General features: G+C 47.1%; 1 protein-coding gene across 1 annotated transcript in view; it reads right to left on the reverse strand.

Annotated features, from left to right (window-relative positions):
• Nucleotides 1-2,399: 2,399 nt before the first annotated feature.
• KIAA1549L (KIAA1549 like) overlaps nt 2,400-20,714 on the reverse strand; it is a 291,343-nt gene continuing 273,028 nt past the window's right edge. Inside the window, exons 18-21 of the mRNA XM_030918141.1 lie at nt 20,367-20,464; nt 17,271-17,419; nt 15,464-15,615; nt 2,400-8,638 (exon numbers count right to left, since the gene is read on the reverse strand). Of these exons, the coding sequence (XP_030774001.1) occupies nt 8,357-8,638; nt 15,464-15,615; nt 17,271-17,419; nt 20,367-20,464 (681 nt within the window). The 3' untranslated portion in view covers nt 2,400-8,356. The remainder of the gene's footprint in view (nt 8,639-15,463; nt 15,616-17,270; nt 17,420-20,366; nt 20,465-20,714) is intronic.

Raw genomic sequence — 20,714 nt, forward strand, 5'->3', positions numbered from 1 at the left:
ATCAGCCCCTGGCTTTGTCTCCCAATCCCAGCAGAGTAGGATACACCATGAGAAATCCAGTGCAACATCCAGCCTATTGGTAGATCCCGTGCCCCAAATCCAGCTGTTCCCAAAGGTTCCCTAGGCAAGGCATCTGGTGGTTGCCTGATTTTTCATTAGGTTGTGTTGACATCATGGGGATACAGCCTCAAGGGGTGTGGCTTCCACAGGCCCTGTAGGTCTCCCAAAGGCCTCCCACACCAAGACCGAGGAGCTGAGTGAGGAAGTGGGCACCAGAGTAAAAAGCAAGCTCTCATATATGTTGAGTGTAGGCTCATTGGAGTCCGGGGGCTTGGAGGACAGGTTGGTGGTGAAACTGTTATGCTAATGAGACTTTATTTCAATTCCAATGAGTCCGATGGCCTCTCCCCAAATGCAAGTTTGTGAATGTGCAAATATTAACACTGAAATGTTGTTAAAAATGAAGTGCCAAACTATGCAAACCAGTGTTGATCATAACCATTCCTCCAAGTGGTTATAGAAAGAAAGCAACTGTTTCCTACTGTCTCAGTCTGTTCAGGCTGCTATAACAAAATACCATAAACTGGATGGTACCTTATTTTTCACAGTTCTAATCTAGGAAGTCCAAATTCAAGGTACCAGCAGATTTGGTGTCTGTGAGGGCCCACTTCCTGGTTCATAGATGGCAGAAGAGATGAGGGGGTCTCTGGGGCCTTTATTACATATAACAGCACTAATCTCATGAATGAAGGTTCATGACATAATCACCTCCCAAAGGCCCCACCTCCAGATACCTTCACATTGGGGATTACGTTATAAGACACGAACTGGGGAGTGGGGGTGACACAAATATGCAGTCTGTAGCACCTACTACTCATCCATGTACATTTTACCAGCAGTTGACCCTCAATGATGTTTCCATTAATTGGTTCCACACTCCTTCGTAGGTACGTTCTTTCTGGTTTCTAGTGGCCAGCAGAGCTTACGAGTTGGATGCATGACATTTACTCGGAAGTCTACAGAATGTCCTTGTGAAGAAGTATGTTCTCCTATTTATGATGGAGACTCAGCAAGGTGAAGCTGGGTTTGCCATATGCCTTTTCCAGCCTTCTGCGCCTGTGTCTGCCTCCTACTCCTGGTACTGACGTAGGCACCACCACTTCCTTTTACTTGATTATTTCATTTGCCTTGAAAGCCAGGAGCAACCAGGGTCCAGAAGGAAGAAAGAAAAGGGAAGAGTAGGGAATCCATCAGTTCTTGGACTTACTTGTACTATTCTTTGCAATGGCCTTCACCCCATGGTGAGCCTCACAAAAAGCATTTTGTAGGGGTTCCAAGTTTATTTCCCCCTGTAGCAAGACAGTGGCTTTGGGAATGTCTTTTGTGCATATTTGAGCCCTCTTTACAGAGAAGCCAAGAGTAGAGTAAAAAAATTGCTCCTCCAGTCTCTTAAGTACTTTCTAGGTACATGCAGAGAATTGGAGCAAATTAGGCTTCAGTGAGAAGCAGCGCCATGTTGCTGCCCAAGCTCAATGGATCCATAAAAGCCCCAGGGTTGTGACTGACCACCAGGGCACAGGGATGCCTCAGAAATTGCTTGGTCTTGTCTGTTTTCATTACAAGAGACAGGCTTTCTTACCTTTGAAAGCTCCTTGGCCTCAAGGCCACTTCTTACTCAATATTCTGCCTTCTTAGAACTTTGCTTTGAATATGGTCCATCATGGCTTCTCTGAGTCTTGACCACCCAATTTCAGCCTCTACTGATAACAGACTCTGTTTCTTGGTATTTCCTAGAGAGATAATCCAGTTGGCCTAGCCCATGTGCTGAGCCACATTTTTGTGGCTGGTCAGCCTGTGAGCTTGTGGCTCCTGGGTCGATGGTCTCTCCTGTCCAATAACCAGAGGGCAGAGCAGACAGCACCACATATGTTCTCTGGATAGGGCTGAACATAAGGCAGGCATCAGGACTGCTGGGACTCACATGGGGTGGTACAGATGGGTGGTCTTGGGAGCTGGTGTCCCATACCACTGTTATTCTTGGACTCCTTGGGAGCCACTGACCTGGATGAGACTTCTTTATGCTCTGAGAAGGGCACCTAAGCAGACATTGGCTTCTTCTCCCTTGGGTCCTGTTGGCCCCAGGAATACATCTTTCTTTAGCTACTAAGTCATGGGTAGGCTGAAACTGCTTCTCTGGGGCCTGTGGATGGCCAGAGGTGAGCATTTTTTTTTTGGCCCATGAGCTCATCACCCAAGCTGGGATGGCTCCTGAGACCACACTGGGTCCTCCAGGACTGGAATGGTTCTTTAGCAACCCCCAACAGGCACTGTTTTGTGGCTGGCTTGTGAAAGGGATTCCATCTCACCATCTGGAGGAGGTAGAATGAGAAACAGGCAGGTTTTGGGGTATGAAAGCCTTTGTCATTTTATTTTACAATAAAAAATTCTAACAGCATATGAACACTCTGTTCCCGGCAGAGGCTAAGGACATACAAAGTTCATTAGAAAGCAAAGCATTAAAATAACAACAGCTACATTCAAAGTTTCTGCTCAGTACTTTGCCCAATGTGTCTAATATGGTTTTAAAGACTCACTGGTCGGGATTTTTCACCCAGAGTTAAAGCACATGTACAAGTACTTACATATCCTCCAAATCATAGACAACAATGACAATAACAGCAACAGATGACGCTAGATCTTATGGGCAATTTCAAATTTAGGAATTTCTTCATTTTTCCTTGGCAAAACGTGTCATGGAACATGTGACTGTATAAATTAATTCAGCAGATCGGAGGAGATAAAGTATTTTCCTGGATAAAACTGAATTACAAAACTAATAATTTAGTAAGAATGCCTTCAAGTGCTTGTCAAACCGTTTTCAGATACATTATGCATGTGCTGCTCAAAATCCCCATGGGAAGTGTAGAGGGTCTTATACCCATTTGACAGATGAGGAATCAGAGACCAGTTTAAAGTGAGTTGATCAAGGTCTAGGATATTTATACCTTTTTCACAATTTCCAGTCCATTCATATGCCTCTGATTCTGTTTGGTACAAATCTTTTCTCTACTCAGTTTGTGTGTGAGATGGGTGTGTGTTTAAGCATAAGGAAGAAATGAGGAGAAATAAGATGAGGCCACAGTTAATTTATGTAAAATATGTTGATGATCTCTCTCCATAATTTGCAAAAGTCTGTCCAAGGTCAGAGAATGAAAATGATCAATTTTTAGATTTCATTTGTAATGGCTCTCATTGAAGTATGGTTTGACCAGTGGAGACAGATTCTGCCATATCACAAACTTCCCATTTTTTTAAACCTGCAGAATCAGAGCAACTGCATATCTTCTAAAGTCATGTGTTTGTGGCACAATTATATTTCCTAAATATTCCTTTTCAGAAACACCTTACATTTTATCATTTACCACAGGCTAGGATTCTGTAACAGTTCACCTAAGAAATCAAGAGGTCTTTCAATTCTCAGGACACTAACTTATATTCAGAAGGTCAAAGCCAAAATAACGTAAGTTTCACTTGAAACCAATTTTGTTTCAAAAGACTCTGTTGAGGGGCTCATTGGTTTTCTGATCCATGCAAGTGTGTGGCCGTGAGCCACATTAATAGCACCTGAGCTAAGATCATGCAATTCAATTTACAAGTATTTATTGTCTGCTGAGCAAGACATTGTGCTAACTGGGCCTTGGTCAGAAATTGCTTCTTAGACCCAGCAGCTGTATCAATAATTGGTGGTGGGGTGAGAAGTGGCTGGGGCAGCTCTGGCCAGTCTAGCAGAGTTTCAAGTTTGTGCACCCTCACCTGATGTGCAAGTGAAGATGCCCCTTTTCTCTCTGTGGTAGTATCCAGGGGACTGCTCTCCGAGTGCTGGCTGCTGCGTGGCATGGCATCCCAGGAGTACGAGTCAGTTCCAGTGTGTAGTAGGTTCTTTTTGGAGGTCTTGCCCACTCATGCTCCTTCTTCTGGGTACCAACCCCCAGTAAAAGTCCCTGCTGAAAGGGTCAGTCCACCGGGCCATGCTTAAATGACATGACCCTGCCTCCTTGGTAACAGCTGATTGGACAGGCACCTGACCCCAGGGTGGCTCACCCATAGGCAGATGAACTAAACCAATCGGATCCTCAAAAATTTGCCTTAGGGGTCACAGAGATGCTAGTCAGAGTGGTGGGTACCGAAAAGGAAAGGTTTTGCGGAGTGGGTTCTGGAGTCGATTTTTCAGCTACATATGCACTAATGAGAAAGCTGATTGGCCAGGAGAAGCAAGAGAACCAGGCAGATAGGCAGAGGGAAACAGAGGAGAAAGTCCATGAGGACAGAGAACGTGAGAGTAAGGGCAAGGGTAGCTGTCTCCATCCCTTTCCTGTAGGGGAGCCGTGTTCTGTTTGTGAAATGTCCCTCTATTCTTTCAGCCAATGCCTGCACTTGACCAAGTGTGAATGGATTTCTAGTCCTTGCAAAGCTCCTTGCCTGGAACACATTTGAGGTTGGACTGAATGACAGAATTTAATTTCCAACACTTAGACCCCCAGTCAGTCCCTACTCCAAGCTAAATGACACTCTTTCCTTAAGAGTACTTGGATGTAGTTTGTAAATAAAATCCAAATTATTTTCTGGTGTGTGATAGGAGGAATTTAGGATTAAGTACAAATCCTGTTTTCAGACTTTTAAGACAATATCTGTTATGTTATTCATTAAACGTTGAGCACCTGTGTGCTATGTAGAAAACAAAAAGGAAACTCGTTTATATGTAATCAATGTTTAAATCTTTTGATCCATTTCTCTAATTTCTGCCTGTTAGAAAAAGCATTTCTATTAGTTAAATTCCTCACCTCCTCCATTCTACAGTCTTTCTCCAAAGGGGTGTGTGTGTGTGTGTGTGTGTGTGTGTGTGTGTGTGTGTATGTGTGCGTTTTAATCACAGATCTATTTCCTTTCTTCCATCAAGATTACTGAGACATTACATGCCCTTCTGCTGAGTTCTTAAATTAACAAACTCACAATAAAACTTCTCCCGGGACCAGGGAATTGATTCTTACATAATCTACCCTGAAAGAGGAAACTCCTTGCTCTGCAGGTAACAGCTGCCGTCTCATTACACACAAGCCTCAGATCACAGGTCTCACGCCACACAAGGGCCTTTTACTGTACCACTGGGTCCCCTCCCCTGATGCAGAGCATGGACTCTGCTGCCTCACAGTGACACAAAGTCAAGGGCCTCCCTGCCTGCCTGTTGGGATCCTTAGTGCTGAGACAGGAATGCACCCCCACAGTCTAGAACAGCAGGTGAGGTCTCCATTTCCTTGATGGAACTCTCTGGAAAAAGCCAAAATGCATTTCTTTTTCATGAATGCAGAAAACTCATATCAAAACCAGCACTGAAAACTGTTTATTATGCCACAAATGCATCATCCTCTATACACTGTATCTGAAGTTCGTTATATACTCAATCATCTTTTTTCTTGGCAAGAACACTGTGGAGTTCTTCATATGACCCTTATCTTTTTCTTAAACCTCTAGGCACAGTTAAAGAAATGTGTTACTGACAAGCCTGCAGGCCACATGGTGAGATGGAAAGCAAGCCGGCTGGTGAACCAGCAGGTTGGGACTGAATCACTGGGCTGGTCACTCCACTTCTTGGTACTTCCGCTTCCTCCTCCGAGGTCAACCAAGGTCCTTTGCGGCTTCTGCAACTGTCTAGAGGGTTCTGATGAACAGGGTGTTTGTTCATTGCTGCCTCCTCGGGGCTCTCTGGGAACCCTATTTCAATTCTTTGAGGCACTTTTGACCATCTCTTAGAGTCAGCTGTCCAGGTATCTGTCACCTCTGTGGGGTTAGGAGATTCTTCAGGGAAAGGACCACATCTCTCTCTGTCACAGAAAATCTGACCAGGTGGCTCTGTCTCCCCATGAGTGGGAAAACGTGAACAGACTGATTTCTTTCCAGCTTAAGGTTTTCCTCTCATCTGTTAATACTACTGTTAAACCCCTGGTGTCTAGTTTAAGAGAGTATATCTGATTTAGCATGCTATCTTTTTAGTCATCTCAGTTGACTCACTCAATATTTCCTGGGGCTCTGTAAAGACCACAGTGATTTGTGACTCCATCCTCTTAGCACTCTGGAGCCATAGCTCTGCAAACTGTAGACTCAGTCTCTGTAAGTCATTGAAACATCCAAATTTCAGACACTGTCTTCTGAAACATTTACGTATATTTCAATTACAGTAAGGTCTTGAAACGTCATTTTCACATACAGTATTTCCAGGCATTTACCAAGTAGACAAAGTACTGGTTGATATCATTGCACTAATGAAATATTATTGATAAAGCAGGACAATGTAGCTGATTTTATCAGACTCATACCATTTGCATGAAAAGGCTGAGTTTCTTTGGCTCTTTGTTCATTCAAGTGCATTGAATGCCTATGTGGATAGACGTAGGCATTTTGTTAACCTGTCAATAAAATCTCACACTGTCCACAGTGTTTTGCAAACTGATTTAGGTTTTGGACTACAACAACTGGCCATTGATAGAAATATACCATATATACACACGGGAATTACAAAAATACATTTTATTTATAGCTGATTTCCTTTTTAAGTAACAAAACACTAACACTATGAAAGATCAACCAGCATACTAAAAGGACACTACCTATTATCATCCGAACAAGAGACTTGTTTGAAGGTTCCATGACACATCATCTCTGAACATTCCAGAAAGGGCAATTTTTTGCCATTGGAAAATAAAAACAACTTTGAAAAGTCTCTGCATTGACAGTTTGAACCTCCCCTTCTAATCAGTTCCATTTCTAGTCTTCTCTCAACTGTTAAATTTCTACCATCTTCTTTCAGTAAAGACCAAAGAAACTCGTGAGGACAATGGAAAGATGGGCTCAGAAGAAAATGGATACAGCTGAAGCTAGATGGGTCATGGGTGAAAGCAGGACAGGACCTCATTCTCCAACAGACACCAAGTAAGCCCCCAACCCTGCACAGGCTGTCACACTCGGCGAGGGAACCAGAGTCTCCAATCTCCCAGGTATACAAAGTCAGTAGCTGTTTTGCTTGCATTGATGGGTAGGCAGCAGCTGGTGCCTCAGTGCTGTGAGGCGATGTCCTCTACCCAGAGCTCAGGAAGCCAACTTGCCATGCCAGGGAGGGTAACTTACAATGTCATGGTCACAAGGTGGCCACCCTGCCATTTCAGCAAACGTCTTCCTATGTCCATTAACTAGGGGGAACTGGCTAACTCCATATGCTTTTTAAAAGGTTATTTACATTTAAATGAAATTCAACAGCTTTTCTACATTCAGAAGCTTCTATAAACAGAGGCTGTGGCCTGGGAAGACTGTGGTTCTACCACTCCTGTTTCTAACAGGGAATCAAGTACTATTTCCTTTTGTACCACTCAGCAGCACACACTGGACATCATTGTTGAAGAGACAGAGATTTTCTTGTAAAAGTTGATGTATCTATTATCCCAAGAAAAAGAGAAGCTCCATTCTCAGGCCACCTTCAAAGCAGGGCAAAGAAAAACCTCCACAAATAACTGTATTTCTTTTGTAGGATCCTAAAAGCTCTTAGCACCGATTCTCTTTCCGTTAGATCCTAACTTGTAGGGGACTTTTATTTCCAAAATGGCAACACCTTTTAAAAAATCTGTCAACACAAATCCACCATTCCCTCTCATCTTCTCTCTTTCTTGGCCTTTATTTAATTGATGAGGGAAACAAAGAGTCAGGCCTATTTATAGGCACAGTCATTGGTACTGACTTTCATCCAGTTCATTTGACTTTGAATATGAACCTAAAAAAAGGGGCTCCGGTTTCTTGGCTGGAGTCAGTGTCTCCCTTACAAACTGATTTTAATGCTCACGGTCATGGCTGACTGAGAACACAGTCTGGTGCTTAATCCACACTCCTGCATTGCCTTTAACACAGAAACAGAGTTAACATGCAGAGGTCACCGAAGATAAGAGCTACGTTCTCCCGCTTCCGGTGATTGATTAAAATGTGGCATTGGATAGGAATCTGTAGATTAGCTAGTGCTATCTCGTGACTAAGGTTCCATAGGGAATACGGCCACAGTTCAAACATTTGACATGAGAGATTACCAAACATAAGGCCCCCAAGCAGGGACTTCTTGACCCACAGTCAGTTGGATGAGCCAAGAATCTAGTCGTTCAAGAGTTTCCTGTTCCCAGAAGCCCCATAGTTCACCTTTTCAGAAACAGAGGGTGAGAAAGACTCACCCATTGCTATGTCTCAAGTCCTAACATGTAGGCATGGGAAACCCAAAGGCTGTGTCCTCAGAGTTCAGAAGTCCAGAGTCCCATGGGCTAAGGCATTAGACCTGGAACTCAAACATATCTGTCTGTTTTTTGGCCAGCTTGGCCACCTCCTCCCGGATGGCCTTCACGAGGGCCGCAGTGGAGATGTTGGTCAGGGGAGTGTCAGATGGGTCGTTTTCTGCCAGGCTCTGCTGCGAGGCTGCTGCGGAAGGTGCCGGGGCCTGCTCCAGGCTGGGGTGCAGGTTGACTGGCTGGCTGTACTGGCGAGGAAGCCTGGAGGGAGAGCTCTGCGGGTACCGTGATCGGGGGTAGGCCTCGATGTACCCTGGGAGGGGCACCTGTAGAGGGCGTGGGGAGAGAAGGACAGGGCCCGGCATGAGGAAAAAGCTCAAGTTACAGGACACACTCGACACTGGAAGCAGGAGGGGACTGAGGACATGGAAGAGAACTTAGAAGAAAATGGAAGCCACCTACCATTGTATAGATACAAAACTCAGAGTCAGTTTGTTTAGAAAATAGGTAATTTTGGTGGCTCACGCCTATAATCCCAGCACTTTGGGAGGCCGAGGTGGGTGGATCACGAGGTCAGGAGATCAAGACCATCCTGGCTAAAATGGTGAAACCCCATCTCTACTAAAAATACAAAAAAAAATTAGCCAGGCATGGTAGGTGGGCGCCTGTAGTCCCAGCTACTTGGGAGGCTGAAGCAGGAGAGTCACTTGAACCCAGGAGGTAGAGGTTGCAATGAGCTGAGATTGCACCACTGCACTCCAGCCTGGGCAACAGAGCGAGACTCTGTCTCCAAAAAAAAAAAAAAAAAAAAAGAACATAGGTAATTTAGACTCACTGGATATACTGTTTGGATGAATTAAATAGGTGTTTTAAACTTCTCTGAAAAACCTTAGGAATATATACATCTGAGTCTATATTTGAATCTGCCTAGCTACCTTATTTTTTATTACTATTATTTTTAGAGATGATGTCTCACTTTGTCATCTAGGCTGTAGTGCAGTGGTGCCATCATAGCTCACTGCAGTCTCGAACTCTGGGGCTCGAGTGATCCTCCTGCCTCAGCCTCCTGAGTAGCTGGGACTACACCTGGGTACCACCATACCCAGCTCTTGGTTACCTTGTTCATATAAGCACAATCCAGCAAACAGAACTGTTTATGGTCTCCAGAGGAACCCAGGGGTTTATTATTAATAATAACTAACATCAATTGAGCCCTGTGCCAAGGGTTTTCCACACATTATCTCATTTAGTTCTCAAAGCAATAAGCTAGGAGGTCGGTATTGTTATCCTTACCTTGCAGATGAGGAAACTGAAGAGTGCCACAGTCTAAGGTGACAACCTACCAAGACATTCTTTGCAGAGGTCTGTCTGGCTCCAAGGGCTGGAATTAATCACTGCATTACACTGTCTTGGAGCTGGGATATGATTTTGGTTTCTTGAAACATTTTTCTCTCTTCATCAAAAGTGGAAGACACAGAGTCCTATGCTTAAAATATGTAAACTTCTAGGAATGAGGACAAGTAAATAATTTTTAATTTAGAGTCGATTCTCCTACAGAAACAGTGGCACATACAGGGATGCTGTTCCAGGGTAATCCACATAACCCACGATGTTAATTGGAACACCATAGAATAAGCACCCACGGACAACAGAGGGATGGGGTGCTATGGCGAATGAAGTACGTGTGGGCGGACTGGGCAGCTTAGGTGAGTTTGGAAGTTGAACAGAGTACCTCCAGGAAGATGCAGTAGGAGGGGCATTCTGGGCAAAGGGAAAATCAAATAGAAACCATCAAATCAAAATGTATGGGAGTACTGATGGCAGAGGCTGCTGCCATCACACCGGCTGCAGCAGGGGTACGCGGCTAGGGCTGCACATTCCATGGAGCCAGTGGGAGCCCCGCCCTTTTGAGTTGGAGCAGGAGCTCCCCCAGATGCTGCTGCAGCCACCCAAACCGTGACTGCAGACCCAGGCCTCCTCCTCTATGGAGCAGGCAGGAGCCCTGCCCTCCCGGGTGGGGCTACAGCCACCCAAATTGTGCTGTGGATTCAAGCCTCCCTGTGGTCTTGAATGGGGCCAGGAGCAGGCAGGATCTGCCCTGGATGCAGCTACAACCACCCCACCCACAGCTGCAGAACTGGGCTTCCCCCTCCACGGAGCAGGCAGGAGCCAGGGACAAGGTGGAACCCTGCCCCTTCTGAGTTGGCGGGGCTGGAGCTCCCAGGTGCAGCTGTAGCCACCCTCCCAGGAACAAGACTAGGCATCTGCCTACATCCTCAGCATCTTGGGAAGGTGCCCCCCTCCCTGCTGGCGTGGGGGTGTCTGCTTCTGCTGCCTGGCCTCTCTCTTCCCCCTGCAGGGGCTCTGATTTTTGAGTAGGGTTGGGGACAGGCCCCCAGGGCCATGAATGGCAAGGGGTGGGGTAGACAGACTCCTGGGCGGAAGAGGGTGGGTCTCCCATAAGACCCTACCTTCAGAAGGCCAGGGAGGGCCTGAAGATTGGGGGCTACCTGCTAGTCCTCAGGCTGCAGTGGGGACTCATGGCATCTCTTCTGGGCCAACCCATGGACCAATCAGCACACACTTCCTCCCCTCTGAGGTCCATAAAAGCCCTGGGCTCAGCCAGAGCAGGGCAGAGGACAGAGAGACTACGGGACAACCAGCAGCAGAAAGGAGCTACCCTCCCTGCTGAGAGCTTCAGAAACCTGCAGAGACGTCTGAACAAGCTGCCTGTAGAGAGGAGCCACCCTCTCCAGGGCCTCTTCTCTGCTGAGAGCAGCAGACGGTGGGATGAGCAGTGGGCAGAAAGGAGCCACCCTCTCCAGGGCCTCTTCTGTGCTGAGCGCTGAACACTCCATGGGACGACCTGCCTACAGAGAGGAGCTACCCACCGGGTCTCTTCTGAGCTGTTCTAACGCTAAAGAAACCTCCTTGTCACCTCCTTCACCTTTGCTGTGTCTACATACCTCATTCTTTCTGGACCCAGGACAAGAACTCGGGCAAAAGCACCACCAGCCACAGAGGTTTCCAGGAAGAAAACAGACACCCCAAAGATCCCGTAACAGTACAAAGAAGAGAGTGCCCCAGGGAGCATCAGTGACCTCAGGCTGACCAGAGAGGGTGTGTTTAGTGTGGAAGGAGCTCAGGCAAGACAGACAGACGGGGTGGATTCATAAGCTGCTGAATGTCAGGCTACAGAGTCTGCATGTCCTGTTTGATCTACCCGTTTTCAATGTCACACTTCTGAGAAATACAGCCTGTTCCCATGCTTAACAGCAATGCTCATCTGGCTCCTGAGGGAGGATGGAGCAGGAAGTCCTAGTCTGTTCTGGCTGTTATGCTGAAATACCATAAGCTGGGGAGCTTATAAACAACAGAAATTTCTTTCTCACAGTTCTGGAGGCTGCAAAGTCTGAGATCAAAGTGCTGGCAGATTCTGCATCTGGTGAGGGCCTGCTTCCTGGTTCAAAGACAGCTGTCTTTTCACTATCCCCTCACATGGCAGAAGAGGTCAGGGGTCTCTCTCAAGCCTCTCTTCTAAGGGTACTAATCCTATTCATTAGGGGGTTTGCACTCATGACCTAATCATCTCCCAAATGTCCCATGTCCTAGTACCGTCACCACGGGGGTTAGGATTTCAACATATGAATCGAGTGGGACACAAACATTCAGACAATACCAATGGGATGGGGTGATGACTCAGAAACTCTAGATGGGGGGATATGTGGTAGGAAAGCAGTCCCCTCTCCTCCCTGCTGGATGTTCCGGTGATCTCGCCTGAGAAGGCAGGTTCCTGAGATGTGCAGCTGACGCCTGGGCTGGGAGCCACAGATGGGTGTCAGGCAGAGGAGGAGTCTATATTTGGAAAGGACACCTGGAGGTGGACCCACTGGAGGTAGGGAGCAGACAAGTTCTGAGGCTTTCTCAATGGATCAGATGAGAACTGATGAGGACCCAAGCGAGGAAAGAAGTAATGGGATAGATGTCCCAAGTTACAACTTGGGACTTTGATTTCCTCACAAGACCCAGCAAAGAAAGACAAAATGGCACACAAGTGCTAAGGGTGGGTCTTTATATACAAGGACTGATAGGTTTCATTTGTATCTTAGAGGAAAACCAGAGCTGGGCTGTTTGAGTTCTTGGGCCACATGAGCTGGGAAGGTACAGGTTACTGGGGTCACCAAAGAACCAAGACCAGGACACGGCGTATGTATTTCAGATCTCAGCTCAAACTTCCTTTCTTCCAGGAGACCTTTCCCAACCCAACATCAGCCTAGGGATCCCTGTTAGATGTTTCCTTGCAGCTTCTCCAGCATAACAGTTATCGCTCCTGGTGCCACTGCCTGTCTCAGGCTGTCAACTCCGTGAAGCTGGCGAGTGCCTCACTTGCTTATTGCTGTACACCAGTGCTCAGAATTGTGCAGAGCAAGAGCAGGGAGTCTCTCAGAACCTGGGGTTCTGAGGAGCCCAGTTTGAAACTCACTGAAGAATGATCAGCTGGGGTCAAATATTTGAGAAGGAAGTTACCACATTCCCTTTCCCTGCATTTCAAATTCAGCTAACTGTACTTGCTGTGGCTGAGAGAGTCAATGTCCAACTCTTGAAACCCCCCAGCTCTATGGTATCAAGCCTGCAGGTGCTGGTGGCTGGGACAGGTAAGGGATACCTGATATCACTGGAGTATCCTCAGGGCAATATTCGGCAGTAGGGCAGAAGCAGGGAAGATGAGATGAGAAACTCTTCCTCCCTTATAGTAGATGCAGGCTGGAGCCATCATGCCCTTCCCGCCAAAATTCAGGGCTGGCAAATACTACTTCCCTAGCCAGTGCCCATGGCAGACATCATCAACTTGATCACAGCACAGTTTCCTGCTAAGCCTGGAAGCCCCTCCCAATCCTTCTCCATCTGGCACCAAGGATGAAACCTATTTGTCATCCCAGGTCCAGGTGATTTTATCCAAGCTAGCTCCTGGGATTAGGAAGGTCCAACATCCAAATGCTGGTGAGGGACTTTTCTTTTTCACATAGATGTGGAAGGTGTGCATTATTCCTAGACCCTTCTCAAGCTGACAACTGGTCTCTCTGAGCTTCCTGCACTTATTTTCATGTGCTATAAATCACCCTTTCACCTTACTCCTTTCATGGGCACACCTCCCTGCTTAATTGCAGGTGATAATTGGGTTCCAGGAAAGACCCAATTAGGCTGCAGCAATCATCTTCCTCTTAATTAAAAACAACTAATAGGACACTGGTTCTACTTCACACTGTGGGAGATGAGCCCAGAAGAGTCCAGTCCAGTCATCATGGCAGGAAGGTTACGTTTCCATTTGCTTGGTTCCTTTCCCTTCATCTTTAAGGCAATTATAAACCTAAAGGCATCTAGATGTAGCTATAAGCCCAGCTAAATTATCATTTGTAAGTGTCTTGAAAACAGGGGTCAAGGTTTTGGAAAACATCTTCACCAACTCCAGTTGGTGCCCAGTGTTACACTCCACACAACGGGTCAACTGTCAAAGCTGCAGGCGTGAGGGAATTACTGCCTGAGTAGTTCAAGTTAAACATCATCTACTTTCTGAAAAGTCTACATAACTTTCAGATGAAGTGGAATTACAAAATCAGTAACCTCTGAATTGATCAAATCCTATCCAGTGACATCAGCCGTTGGAACAGCAGAGAATGACAAAGGATGCAAAAAAGGGCCCCAGACAATAAAAACAGATGCCAGAAAGTCCCACATTCAGACTGACAGACTGAACAGCAGGGGATCCCTCTAGTTCCTCTCTTACAGCTTACTGACTCCAAGCTTACAAACAATTCTAACAAGCACAGATAAGCCTCATTTGCAGATAATGGCACACAATGCAAAGCACACTTAAGGGTGAGCATATTACGAGATGTGGGGACATTGACAGCAATATGGAGTACCCACTGGAAGCAAGGTCAGAAAAAAACATTGAGCCACGATAGTAACCCCCAAAATTATAGTACTTTGGAGATATTTCACAATATAAGGGCAATAATCGTACAAGCCACGAGAGTTCACCCTACAAATGCCATTTTAGTATAATGAGGCATCATAAGTATATTGAATCACTCATAAAAGGCAAATTACATTGTATACTCTTTTAACGGAGGAGAGGGAAGGTAGCATTCCATTTCAGAAATATTTTTATGCCAAACTGCATATATTTTTTTAATGTTTTTGAAATTAAAGGGGTAAGCTTTGGTCATCTGGAAAATTAATATATGTAGTAATTCAGTCTTGGGTTTCTCGTTTTTTTTTTTTGAGGCAGAGTCTCGCTCTATCGCCCAAGCTGGAGTGGAGTGGCATGATCTCGGCTCACTGCAACCTCTGCCTCCTGGGTTTAAGCGATTCTCCCGCTTCAGGTTCCTGAGTAGCTAGAATTACAGGCACTCGCCATCACGCCCAGCTAATTTTTGTGGTTTTCGTAGAGAAGGGGTTTCGCCATGTTTGCCAGGCTGGTTCTCACTCCTGACCTCAGGTGACCTGCCTGCCTCACCCTCCCAAAGCTGTGGGGTTACAGGCATGAGCCACTGCACCCAGCCCAGTCTTGGGTTTCTAATGCTTCATTTTCTAACATTTCTTCTAAAATTTTATAGAATTTTATGCTAAAAGAAACACATTTAATAAAAGCTTTGGAGCCAGACAGGTGCAGGTTTGAATTCCATCCTTGGCACCTCCTTCCTAGCTGTGTGGCCTTAGGTAAATGGCATCCCCTGACTCGGCCCTGATTTCCTCATCTGCAAGATGGGAGTAATCATGGGAATGATAAGACATACCTAAGATTGTAAATAAAGATTAAATAATATAAACAAAACATCTGACAAGGTGTCTAGTAGATAGAAAATACTCAACAAATGGTAGTTATTATTATAAAAATGTACTTGATTAAGGCTGTCCTGCTAGGAAGAGGTGGGAGCTGGGCTAGAAGGCAGGTCTCAAGCTCCTCTGTCAAGGGGATGTCCCCTCTCACCACACCGTCTATCTCCTTTAAAATGGCTGACTTCAGTCATCCGGTTACTGGGAGGAGGCTGAGATAACAAACCTTCAGCCTCAACCTTTTATCTGATTTACTTTTTGGCGTGTGTTAAGCAGGTGAAGTTTTATGATGGGAAGAGCAAGGGTCTCACCGAATCTGCCCACTGGCTTGGGAGCTCATTCTCTCCTGCATAGGACATCCAGGCCTGATTCCTATAGGATGAGGGAGGCGTCGGGATGAAGTAGCCGGTGAAGCCAGGTCTGTTGGCAGCTGGGATGGCGAACACCGCTGGCACCGTATTACCTAGCATGGAGGAAATGGAGGAGGGAGGTTAAGAGAGGCTGGTCTGGGGGATCCAACCACCCAGGAGCCAAATAAAGTCAGTTTCATCGCCTCCCTGGCTGGCGGCTGGATTTGAAGTCTCATTAAAACAGGTCTGAGCTGAGGGGAGCTTGCTCTGGGCTGTAACATTTGCTAGGGAATTTAGTTGCATATAAGGTGCAGTGGACCCAGCCATGATGGCTAAGATCCCAGGTGATGTAGCAACAGAGGCAGGTGGAATGTGGCGGAGGAAACCTGGTCTTCCTTCTTTGTGGACCTCTTCTAGAGCCACTGTGCACAGCTGGGCAGGTGGTGCACTGCTCAAGAGCTTCTGGTCTAGGGGCCAAGTGGGGCTAAAGTCCAGCCAGTATTTCCTTTGCCAGGGGTGGAGTCTGTACTCACCTGGGGGAGGAAAGTCTTTTTCTAACTTCACCAAATGCAGCATGTACTAGTAGTGCTCTGGATTTTTCCCTTCTTCTCATCCCCTAAAGAGGGAGTTGTGGGCCCAGCCAGCACCCCGCCCACTAGGCCTGCATCTGCCCAGGCCTGGGGAAGCTAGGGAAGCAGAGGAGGACTCTGGGATTGGCCTTGGCTAGGGGATGAGAGGACAAAGGTCTCCAGGGGCAGGAGGAGCAGCAGACCTCCACCTGCCATTCAGCCCCACTCACCCTCACAGTCAGAACGAGTCTGCTGGGACTCAGACCTGGCTTTCTAGAGAAGTGATGGTCCAACTCCCCCATCCCCATCCCAACACCCCTGACCTGCCAGCAAGAGGAAATAACACCTTGGTGTCCAGGTGTTTTCCTTCCAGGAGAATGTGTATTTTTAAAGAGCCAAGAAAAAGAACTAAAAGAAATGGACTTCACTGATGGAATTTCTAGACACCATGAATGCTTTACTAAGTTTTGGCAACTGAGTGCTTACAGTTTTAGCCTAAAACGTATGGTTTGAATAAACTAAGAAACCAATTATGTCATGTACAGACCTCAATGTTCATTTCAGCATTGTTTGTTATAGCAAAAAACTGGAAACTACTATTATGTCCATCAGTAGGGAAAAGTATAAACTGTGGCTCATCATAGAATACCACATGGCAGTTTACATGAATGAACTAGATCTATATAGTATGTGTATAGCAACCTGGAGAAATTTTTTTAAAACACTGTTAAATAGAGAGAGTACAAAAGGAAATGTATGCCATGATATCATTATGTAAATTTCAAATACATTAAACAGTAATATATACTGTTATACATACATGGCAAAGGATTAAAACCTATCACTTGGGGCCCGGGATCACCTTTTGGGAGAAGGTGAATGAAATGGGGGTGGATAGCTGTATCTGGAATGCTTTAAAGATAAAACCAAAAAAATTGAACTGAAGTCTGGCAAAATGTTAACATACATGCTGACTTTAGCATAACTTGGGATTTTGCCTGATTTCAGATCTTTTAAAGAAAGAAAACCAGCAGCTCTTTTAGCTGGGGCTCCTGCAGTTACAAGGGGATCCAGAAATGCAGTGGCTGTGATTCCCGAGGGTGGTAGGTAGAAAGAAGATTGGATTTGGGGGTTTGGGGGAAGACGGGGCACAGCAGCAGGGGTGGGGGACGCACTGGGGCTTTTCCCCTCTTGCCCACCTGAGTAATTTAAAGCCGACTGATCCAACTGCGCCACGGACACGGGGCCTCTGGACATCTGTGTGAAGGAGGCGCTGTCGTGCAGCTGGGCCGGCTCGGGCCCTGCAGACTCGGCCATTCGGGTCTTGCTGCCGATGTCTGAGGTGGATCTAGATGGGGCAGAGGGACTGCGTTAGCACTGTCCCAGACCTCAGGTGGCGTCCCAGGCAGGAGGAGCGCACCCTGTCACCTTTGGGTGTGGACAGCTGCCTCCAAGCCTCCTGAGGGTGGGGTGCCCGGGACTGGATTTATTCCCAGATAAATAATGGTCTAGGGACACCAGCCGGGCAGGAGGCACCCAGATTTGTAGCAGCTGTCATGGTGGCCTGAGCTGAAATCATTTTTAGACATTCAAGGTCAGTTCTCCCCTAAGGGTTGCTCTCATGTCTCTGGGTGGTAGAACATTTAATTTCCACATAAAAGAAGAAAAGCAATTAGCCCTGGGTATTAGCTGGGGATAGTCGACCCAGGAGGTGATGACATCATCAGCAGCCAATGGGAAGGCTCTGTCTGGAGTGCCTGGTTGCTCCCTTCTCACAGAAAGGGGACCGGGGACAGCTGGGGGGCCACATTCCCTGTTCCTAACTGGCAGGAAGCACCAAGCCCAAGACTCGGAAGCTGGGGTTGACTCCAGGGAGCAATGAACAGTCTAACAGAACTTTGTTTTGGTGCCCGGGCAATCAGAGAATCAAGCCCATTTAACACATCCTATTTCCACTTAGTGCTCAGAAAGCCGTGTAAGAAGAGGGCAGCTTGGGCTCTGCAGATGCGGGCATCTCCTGGTTTTCCAAAGGGTCCTTCAGCCACAGCCCATTCTCCCTCACAAGCATCACCCCTGGCCTGAGGCAGTTTCACAGAGGGACTCTAAAATTAGTCCAATGGGAGAGACGCAAAGACAGCTGCAGCAGGTCTGGTCCCCCACAGGGCCGCCCTCTAAGCAGAGCAGTGGCTGTCACAGAGCAAATGACAGCCACAGCAAGGGAGAGCATGGGAGGCAGAGGTCTGGGTTCCAGCTACCTTCCCTTTCGTTATTTTTATTTTTTATTTTTTGAGACAGGGTCTCACTCTGTCACCCAGGCTGGAGTGCAGTGGCACCACCTTGGCTCACTGCAACCTCTGCCTCCTGGGTTCAAGTGATACTCCCACCTCAGCCTCCCAAGTAGCCAGGATTATAGGCGCATGCCACTACGTCCACCTAATTTTTGTATTTTTGGCAGAGACGGGGTTTCACCATATTGTCCAGGCTGGTCTCAAACTCTTGGCCTCAAATGATCCACCCGCCTCAGCCTCCCAAAGTGCTGGGATTACAGGCATGAGCCACCATGCCCAGCCTACGTTCCCTTTCCAAGCCTGTTTCATCTGTAAAACGACAGGGGTAGACAAACTCATCTCAAAGGTTCCTTCCTGGTCTAATCCTGAGTTTATATGAAGGGCAGTGCCCCCCGATATGTGGCAAGAGAGCAAATGGTGTGGAGGGGCCTGGGAGGAGACAGGTGGTTGAAAGAAGAAATAAGAAATTGATGGCCGGGCGCGGTGGCTCAAGCCTGTAATCCCAGCACTTTGGGAGGCTGAGACGGGTGGATTACGAGGTCAGGAGATCGAGACCATCCTGGCTAACACGGTGAAACCCCGTCTCTACTAAAAATATAAACAATTAGCCGGGCGAGGTGGCGGCGCCTGTAGTCCCAGCTACTCGGGAGGCTGAGGCAGGACAATGGCATGAACCCGGGAGGCGGAGCTTGCAGTGAGCTGAGATCCGGCCACTGCACTCCAGCCTGGGCGACAGAGCAAGACTCCGTCTCAAAAAAAAAAAAAAAAAAAAAGAAATTGATGCTGGCCTTCAGCAAACCTCCCACAAATTGCTGGTATGAGGCCCCTCCAATCCGGGACCCTCAGGAGTAACTGAGAAGCCCGCTGCTACTCTCCTAGGAAGGTCCAATTTGGAGGCTGTATGATGTGACCATTCATCAGGGTGGGGTCTCCCTTCCTTTCTCCCTCCCTCCCTCTCTGCCTGCTTGTTCCCACAGACGTGGCTTCCCACACGCAGTTCCAGGCATCTGCTACTTGTTCAGAAAACCCTTCCTGGGAAAATTTCTGAGTTCTGCTTCATAAGCAATTCTGAGACCCTTTTCTGGGGAATCCTGGAGCTTTTGAGATCATCTAGGCCCATGTACTCATGTTACAGATAGAGAAACAGGGGCTGGAGAGGCAAGGCAAATTCCTGGGGCTGTACAGCAGGTCAGGGTCTGCTGCTTTCCACCCAGGCTCGGCTGGCAGCAAGAGGTGACATCTATACTGCTCCACATTCTAAACCACTGGCGATGACAGCAGGGTCTCTCCTATTCCCTCCTATTCGGAGGGAAACTCCTATTTTTCTTCCCCACTCACAAAGCCCAGACCCATGATTCACAGATAGGGTGTGATTTGTATGTTGGGGGAAGCTGGAGTAGGAAGGCCAGGGCAGTGGTCCACATGTACCCCAGGGCATAGGTCTAGCCTTTCCCAGTGCTCAGGGCTTTTGTTCTTCTTGTCCATCCTTATTAAAAACATGCACTCGTTATATTTTCATAGAGCAAAGAACATGCTTAACATATGTGTTGTGATTGAGATATCTGACTTCATACGTTTTCAATCTCTCCCTCTTGGAAGTCAAGAGTTGGGGTGGGTACCCAGACATGCCTGCCCCCCCTGGCTTCTCAGACAATACCCTTACATAACCAAGGGACTTTTGGTAGCAGCTGTTGTGGTGGTCTGAGCTGGAGTCATTTTTAGATGTTCAAGGTCAGGGTCTGAGGCTTTCCAGGTATGGGACAGTTGACCTTGGGCTTCTTTAACTGTGGATTCTCAAGAACTTTCTGGTTAAAAAGCACAAAAGCACCGTGATCTGCTCATTCATGGTACTTGGGATGCCACAGGCACGTGGCTGTCTGTACAGGTGACACACCCTGAATGGGGTGGAGCATGAAGGAAATTTGATGGTGCTGTTGTCAGGTCAGGGTACAGAGGACTGACCCTTTTCCGAATATTCCAAACAAAACAAAGAAAGGAACGTGTTACCGCCTGAGAGAAGCGACAGCCACAGGACCAGTCCGGGGAGGTACGGGTGGAGGCGGTGAGCCCATGACCATCTCAGGAAGCTGGGAAAACCTGTAAGCCTGTGAAAGAGACAAGCAATTCAGGGAGCATTGTTAATATCCAGGGTCGATCAGCACACAGGTTCTTCTTGTTTGAGGAGGAAGCAAACTTCCAAGGATCAGACTCTGCCTCCTTATTCAGACCTTTTTCTAAGATCTTCCCTAACATGTTTCCAGCCATCTCTTCTACTGCACCTCCCACTACTCTCCACCTCGCTGGGGCCACTGTACTTACAGGGCCCTCCAACCGTTCTCAGAGCATGCCAAGTTC

The sequence above is a fragment of the Rhinopithecus roxellana genome, chromosome 15 (assembly GCF_007565055.1).
Source record: "Rhinopithecus roxellana isolate Shanxi Qingling chromosome 15, ASM756505v1, whole genome shotgun sequence".
Classification (NCBI taxonomy): domain Eukaryota; kingdom Metazoa; phylum Chordata; class Mammalia; order Primates; family Cercopithecidae; genus Rhinopithecus; species Rhinopithecus roxellana.